The sequence below is a fragment of the Oculina patagonica genome, chromosome 14 (assembly GCF_052425735.1).
Source record: "Oculina patagonica isolate OP01 chromosome 14, crgOcupat, whole genome shotgun sequence".
Classification (NCBI taxonomy): Eukaryota; Metazoa; Cnidaria; class Anthozoa; order Scleractinia; family Oculinidae; genus Oculina; species Oculina patagonica.
The window spans coordinates 7277851-7285777 of NC_135771.1; the positions used below are offsets into that span (position 1 = coordinate 7277851).

The 7927-nt window shown below is 39.8% G+C and overlaps 1 protein-coding gene across 1 annotated transcript; it reads right to left on the bottom strand.

Moving 5' to 3' along the window:
- Nucleotides 1-829: 829 nt before the first annotated feature.
- Nucleotides 830-4407, bottom strand: LOC144638419 (uncharacterized). The gene is made up of 2 exons (XM_078497617.1): nucleotides 4014-4407; nucleotides 830-2727 (listed from the first exon to the last, which is right to left on the bottom strand). Exons 1-2 carry the CDS (start codon nucleotides 4329-4331, stop codon nucleotides 1912-1914), a joined length of 1134 nt encoding a protein of 377 aa, XP_078353743.1. The 5' UTR covers nucleotides 4332-4407; the 3' UTR covers nucleotides 830-1911.
- Nucleotides 4408-7927: the final 3520 nt, after the last annotated feature.

A 7927-nucleotide genomic window follows, 5' to 3' on the forward strand; every position in this document is an offset into this window, starting at 1 on the left:
AATGAATGTGTGTCTAGCAGTATAGCAAGGAAATATATATTATGATAAATGCAAGTGCAGCCAATTAGTTTCTCAAGGGAATATTTTTTTTTAATTTCTGAAGGGAATACTTTTCGCTGTGGGTGATGAAAACATCACTCAAAGGCAATAGGAATGCGTCAACACTTCCGATCCTGAAGTGTTATCTATTTGCGTGGAATCCGCTGACCAAAAGTCAGCCGCAGGGTCAATGCAGGCACAAGGCAGGCAGGGTGGGGTGAGGCAGTTACAGGAGTTTGTTCTGCTCGTTGGCTCGTTGGACAACATAATCCGTCCCTGGGAATCTGTTTATTAACGCTCAGACCTACGCCACAAGCATCATCATAAGCGGCAAGCCGAAAATCGAGACATTTTAATCCAACAATTGTGGCGGGAACCGCACCCGTGCACTGTGTTTGAATGCTTTGAATTGAAGTGATCAACAAATGATCGAGTTGTCTGACCAGTTTCTATCTGACATGTTTAGAGGTCACTAATAAGGAATACGTTTCTTTGACAGTACATAACACATTAAAAAAAGTGGGCTGTTATTTTCGGAACTTTTAATATTTTTGTTTTTATATAAGCTACTTTTAGCGTAACTTTAAAACTGTAGGTTTTGGTACCAGTCGCTGGAGTGTAATGAGTGTAATCCTTCAAAACTACATGTAAGACGAGCGTGCTCCTAATTTTTTGGCAGAAACAAAACTGGGAAACAGGAAAGATATTATGACATTTTTAAAATTTAAAAGAAATTGTTATTGACCCCCTTATTAAATGTTTAAGACGTAAATTAAATGGTATAAGATAGGCAACAAGTCTTGTGAGTCGCTGGTTATTGGAGGTCTTCTTTATTCTGTTTACTAACAAAATGCCTTTAACCACTTATATACATTCGCTGTTGACTGTTTGACATTTAAAGTTATTTAATAGTTAAGTTTAAAAAAGTAAATGGTAAAAAATTAATAAAGAGGAGTACAAAAGTGAAAAAAAAGCAGAAAGCTTACAAAAGATCTTCAAATATTTTTTTTACAATTCTGTAATTGTAATAGAATACTCTAATAATAATTCTGTACAATACTAATTGTTTCGAAAATTGTTTATGAAAAGGAATGCAAAGTAAAGTAAGTAAAGGGATGTATTAAAGTAGTATCAATGTAATGTACTATAAATAAGGTGCAATGTGTGTACGTAAACTGATGTCAAGAATGTTCTAATGTTTCATTTTTAATTTTTATTTATTACTGTATTTTTTAAATTAATTTATTCTCATTACTTTTTCTATTGCACAATATTACTCAGTGTTGCAAGTTTCTTTATTTCTTTCGGTTCCCGTCCCCATGGGAATCCCGTATCCCGAGTTCTCCTTACCCATCTACCGTAGACCTCCCCCCCTTTGCTCCCTGGTTCCCGCCCTTTATCAATCCCCCTCATTCTCCCGGTTCCTATCCCCATGGGAACCCCGTATCCCGAGTTCTCCTTCCCCGTCTCCCATAGACCTCTCGCCCCCCTTTGCTCCCTGGTTCACGCCTTTATCAATCCCCCTCCTTCTCCCGGTTCCCGTCCCCATGGGAACCCCGTATCCCGAGTTGTAAATGTTAAATGTAAAAAAATGAAAATGTTGTTTATAGTGGTCATGCACTTAGCTTCGAGATAGCTAGTTTGCAGGCATTCCACTGAAACAGAGGAAACAAATATTTTAAATGAACATAACATTATTAAATATCCCAACTGGCAGGAGGCAGACCAGTTGGCTATATACAAAGCGTGACCGAGGATTTGAACTCGGGACGACCGAAAAACAAATCCAGCTAGAGGCAGGGTGGAGGCCTTGAACCCGGGACCACCAGATTACAACACCAGCGCCTTAAACCACTTGGCCACGCTGCCTCTCTATCTCTCCTGTAGACCTCGCTTCCCGTTTACTCCCTGGTTCCCGCCCTTTGCCAATCCCCCCTGCTTTTCACGACCAAACATATACATTCCCGTTGAATTAATCCAAATGGGGTTGTCTATGCAAGGCTTAGGTTCATATTTATACGGCGCAGCAAACATGTGGTGGTCAAATCTCGTAGTTCTACAAAAAGACGAAAAGCTAGGTATAGTCGGTTCATCCAGAACTTTTTCACCATCGTTAGAATTAAGCCCGAATTCTCTCATCTTCTTCTCGTAAGTGCCGTGTATTCCAATGTACGAGTCACACACATTTGTTAGATTTTCAAATTTTGGCGAAAACGAAGCCGGTGGATGATGATGTAGTCTTGCGTCATGGAAGTACACTTTATTCATGTTATTCAGCCACAGGTGAAATGTTTGATCTCCGAATGGATGACATAACGTCTTATTCATATCTTGTGCCAGGAATTTGTGGATTATATCTTTTGAGAAGATCACAAACGCTTCATCGGCCCAGGTAATACCAGCCTGGCAGTGGAAATGCCCCCACACCAGGTCATTCTTCGGTCGCAGAGGAAGCTCCGATAGAAGTCTCTTCAGGCATAAGAAGTAGTCGTCATCTATCTTAAGAAGATACTGAAAGTCAAATTTGGCCTTGGCCCATTTGATCTGATTGAGAAATCGTTGCCCGAACACCAGGCCTCCAGCAACCGGTAGAAATTCCAGATCATGATAGCGCTGTCTTTCTTGTATTACAAGGGCACGCTGAGCAGGGTCCGCAATGATACCATCAGTAAGGAAGATGCATTTGACCTGTTTGGGATAAATCAAAGAGTAGTAGTAGTTAGGAGTAGTTTTCCAATAACTATCATTGGAGCAAGTAACGATCTTTACGTTGGTTTACAGTGCCCGTGTTTAGGTCAAAACATGGCGCAACGCACTTTTTAACAATTAGACGGCAAGCTCGAGGTTTCTATCGGCTGATAGTTTCGCTCCTCGCTAAACTATCAAAGTCGATAGAAACCGAGAGCGAGCCGTCCAATTGTTTAAGCATAATCCGGCGGCTGATCTATTAAACACAAAATATCGCTAGAATTGAAGGTTTTGATTGATAAAACAAAGCGAAAAAACTGAGCACACGCTCCTAGAGCCGTCTATCGATCATTAGCATAACCCACTGACCGTCTATTAAGTAATCGCGCAATCTGATTGGCTACACAGGTGCCGTCTATTCAACAATAACCATTCCACGAGCACGCGTTGGATATGAGATGGTAGATAGCCTACGAGGCGCTGTAGCGCCGAGTTGGCTATAACGATCTCGTATCCAACAAGCGTGAGTGGAATAATTGCTTTATTAAAAACGCCTAAAGAATTGCAATATTTGAGCTCCCAAGCTGTTTTCTTCCGCTTTTCAACCTTGCCTGTTTTTTCCCGTCCAGCTCTGATTGGTTTGTTACTCTAATTACTGCCGTAGTGATTGGCGGTTAACAACTTAAACCAAACAACCAATCACTGGGCTCTAAAAGAGTGTAATGAACCAATGAGAACTGAAATGAGAAACGAGTAACCAACGGCACTGCGCGGGAACTGATAAACACGCAACCCAAATCACAGTAGCTCTGTAATTTTGCACCTTTTTGGCTGAAACGGCAATATATGAGCTCAGACTTGTTAGAGCAAGTTGATAATTTCTGGAGTCAGTTAGAACAACGTTAACTGGAGAAATGAATAATACAAACATGGTACCTCTTTCAAAATAAAAGTAGTTTGATTAAAAAGGCATTTTGTGCTCTATTCAGAGATGGGAAGTGGAAGTTGAAATAACGTCTGTTTATTCACACGCTACGGAAAAAGGGATTTCCCCGCCTTGGTCAGAAACCAAACGAAAACCTTTGTAAGATTTATGAAAACAAAGGATAAGAGAATTGGGCCTAGTGTTCCTTAGTCTCTATTGGTAAAGGGGTATTTTCGCACCTCCCTTTAAGTGGGTATATACTCATTATCCCTGATGACTCCTCTAGGGATCGGGCCTACACCTCTCGTCCTGAAAGAATTCGCACCCTTCCAACTGCCTGCACTCAACATACGCTATTTACCTGACTGTGGTCACAGTGTCTCCACCATGTGGATCTTATTCCCTGTCGTCTGTCAGATCTTTTTGGTGCACTGCCAACAGTAACCAATAGCAACACTCGTTTCTTACGATTTCCCAAGTCTTTGAAGTCGCTTTCTAATATGAGCGGAATGGGTTCGTCTTCACGTGTTTTCTTGTCTAAGCTTATTGGAAAGCTTTCGTTCTTTGCACTGCTTGAGCCTTGATTGTAGCCCATCATCATAAGAGAGGATGAAAGTGCTAAAAAAAGCAATAAGCATGCTAAATACGGGAGGTATCTTCTCCATTGTCTACACCTCATGATAAATGTTGGATCCGAGTCCAGTCGGCAACTAAGAGAAAAGTGAGAAAATCACATCTCGATTAGTTGCAATATCATAGCGGAAGTTAATTTACGTCAACCTCGAAGGGCGTATAACGTTGGAGAGCCAGTTTCTAGAGCTAGGTGTACGGCACAACTCACTTAAAAGAACTGATGCCAATACTATATTCTATAACGAGTGGTACCGTAAAGGTATCCAAAAGGTAAAACACAATAAGTTCCTAACACTACTAGAATTTTGACCTCTAGCATACCTTGGAACAATATCTGCACTAAAATTCCTGTGGAAAATGTACAACCGAAATTATAACACAAACAACGACATTAAATAGATCTAAATATGAAGGCTCCTTGACGAAATTAATAAATTCTCCAAAAGAAGCGAGCAGGCTCGTGTACGATAAACTCGTTGTAGTGAAAAGTTCTGCCCAAAATAAAAACCAACAGAAATGGCTTAAAGATTGCAATTCAAGACACGATAATATATAGTGAAGTGCCGCCTACCAATAAAGCACAAGAATCAGGCGGATACCAACAAATGGGTTCCTGACAAAAATAGGAATACAAGAAAACTTCCAATGCTCATTCTGTAGAGAAGAACCCAATAAGCTCATTCACCTTTTCTGGAGCTGTCCTAAAACCGCATCTTTTGGGAAAGCTTTATAGCACGCATAAAACTTTATCAAATTATCAATTATCCCTGACAACTAATTCTTAATTAGATAGCACTGTTGGGCTAGGACTGAGACCGGATTCTTCCAAATCCAAACATCAAATCAACTTCTGTTTCCTATCAGCCAGGCATTTATACATATGGCTTTGTAAAACGAAACGGAGAACCTCCGACTCCACTCGAAAGCTTTCCCAAAACTTAAAAGCTATAGATAATGTACACCGAGAGGCTATCAAAGGTTCCTATGAGCAACTCGTGAATGCAAGAGATATTTTACTGGGCCTTTCAATAACGTTTTTGCGGCGGTCAATTGTAATTATAATTATGGCGACAGGCAACGAACACCTCTAATGCGCCCACGTCTGAAAGTTCAATTTTTAATAAGATTCACCTCCCTCCTTCTTAGATGCTATGTACAGTATGGGGCCCAGTTCTCGGCCACAGAAGTCGTAAGCTCGTATTTCGTACCTTAGAAGAACCGCAGGAACTTAAAATTTCGCCCATAGCTAGTTTCAGCATTCACTTTTTACGTCTTATGCTATCGAGTGGTCAACACTTTGTTTTTGCAAGGGCAGTAACGAAAATGGTGGCTCAGTTTGAAGCTCCAGTTCTCGGCCAGCGGGCCTAGTTATCGGCCACAAAAAGAGTGAACACAATTCGCTGTGTTAAAAGGGCTCAATTACTTTTTCCAGATATAATTACGATCACAAATTGTGTTTAAGGGGCTTTTAGACAAGGATCTTGTCAGAGCTCCGAGTTTTAATTCATTTTTATTGTCAAAACAAATCTTTCATTCTTTTGGCCACAGCTGATGAAATTATATTAAAAATCAAAGCGCTTAGTGGTGATTGCGAGCAGTGTGGCCGAGAATAGGCAAATACACAAAAGTTGCATGGAAATATTACGGAGTGAATTTAAGCCGAAAAATACAAATGCCAAAAATTGGCTCTTTTGGTAAGTGTATTCCGATAATATACGAATTTAAGTGATACTGTGGGTTTTGAGGAACCGTAAACGAAAAAGTTTTCTGAAAAACAAATTCGCCTTCACCGTCCTGTACAAGTGGAAAGACGAGACTCAAGATATCGAAAGTACAGGAATCAATCCATCTTTGGAAAAAATCTTTTTATTTGAGTTTATTTGTGGCGCGAAAAAAACGCGTTGAACACAAAGTGGCCGAGAACTGGTCCCCATACTGTACCCTAACTGATATACTAATTACGCCCCCCCCCCCCCCAAAAAAAAAAAAAGTCCTAGAAAGAAATCCCCCACCCCCGGGTTAAAATAAAAAGAAACAAGTTTTAGCTTATAAGAGCTTGGAAGGCACCTCCTTATGGAATGACTTGGTAACGTCTCGAATAATTATTGTCTTTCTGAATAGTCTACTAGCTGTGTTTTCTAAGGAATTCAAGAGGGTTCTCTTTCTAAGTTAGAATGCAGCTCACTTGTAGAAGCAAGCCTGGTCCCTGACATCCTAGATATCATTTCATCTGGATACAAAGCGACAGAGTTTGTCAAACTCCCAGGGGCTGGGGTTTTCTACGGCGAGGGCAATCCGCTTAAACGTCAGTGAACACACAGTACTTGGCTCCAGCGATATAATTTAATCTGACCAACTCGTAAGCAAAGACATAACCAAAGAATATTTTGCAATCCTTCTCTGCTTAAGACCGAACCCATGACGCGATACAAATTACATCATAGGGCAAAAGACGCTATTTTTGAAAACATAAACGACATTTCAAAAATTCTATTGGACAAAGTTTATCCGAGTTCTGAAACAAAAATTACTTTAAAAACTCGCTGGTGGATAACAGCTTGATGTAGGTTGCAGTAACAGTTAAACACTCATTTACAGCTATGACAGGTACTATGTATGGTTACATAAGGTGGAAACTAACCTGCCATTTCGGAATTCAAAACAAATAATTTGTACGTTGGATTCTATATTTTTCTGAAAGCGAAAGCGAATGAGCAAAATAAAACTAAATAATCTGATTTTCTCTTCTTACATTCCTCGGACCTTAGCTAAAAACCCGCCTAGGTCAAGGAAGTAAAAATCAAAATAATTAACAATTAGACTATGAGATCGAGATTTCTATGAAGTGATAGTTGATGAGGCCGAAGGCCGAATAAACTATCGCCTCATAGAAATCGAGTGCAAATACTCTAATTGTTTTAGTAGAATTCTAACTCATTTTCCTTAAAATAACGATTTCTAATTATTTTTCTACAAGCGTAGTTTCATAACTGGTTTCATTTAGAAAAAACTCACGAGTTTTTATATGCTCACTGAGTCCACTTTTTTATGCTGTAATTAAGGCGGTTTGTACGAATAAATTTCATGCATGCGCTTAATTAATTCCTATTTGACTTTTGACTATTACCTTTTTTCTATGACAACCTTATTGCCATTAGGTGTATGAACTACTTGTAGCATTAAACTTCACGCTTTGGCAAAATCGCGCGCGCAGACTGAATTGTGAGTTGAAACTTTAGTTGTGTACTGCTCACGCTTATCAGCTCATTCAGAAATTCTGACGTTTAAACGGTGAATTTTCTTCTTTTCGTCTTCTTGGGAATTGAAATTGCCATAAATATTTCGAAACTTCCTTTCAAAAATTTGGGAAAAAAACGAGAAAATGTCGCCATTCTGTTGACGACCTTTAGCCACTGCACACTAATTAACAATTAGAGGGCGAGCTCGAGGTTTCTATCGGCTGATAGTTGGCGAGGGGCTTCGCCCCTCGCCAACTATCAAAGTCGATAGAAACCGAAAGCGAGCCGTGTAATTGTTTTAGCATAACTCAGTGGCCGATCTATTTAACACCGAATATCACTAGAATTAATTTTTTGAAGGTTTTTATTTATAAAATTTAGCGAAAAACTGTGCGCGCGCTCC

Bases quoted from the DNA above. Each gene is read 5' to 3' on its own strand.
- LOC144638419 (XM_078497617.1), bottom strand. From the start codon at position 4,331: ATGAGGTGTAGACAATGGAGAAGATACCTCCCGTATTTAGCATGCTTA. The intron at 2,728-4,013 runs GTAAATAGCGTA...TATCCCAAACAG, and splicing joins GACACTGTGACCACAGTCAG to GTCAAATGCATCTTCCTTAC.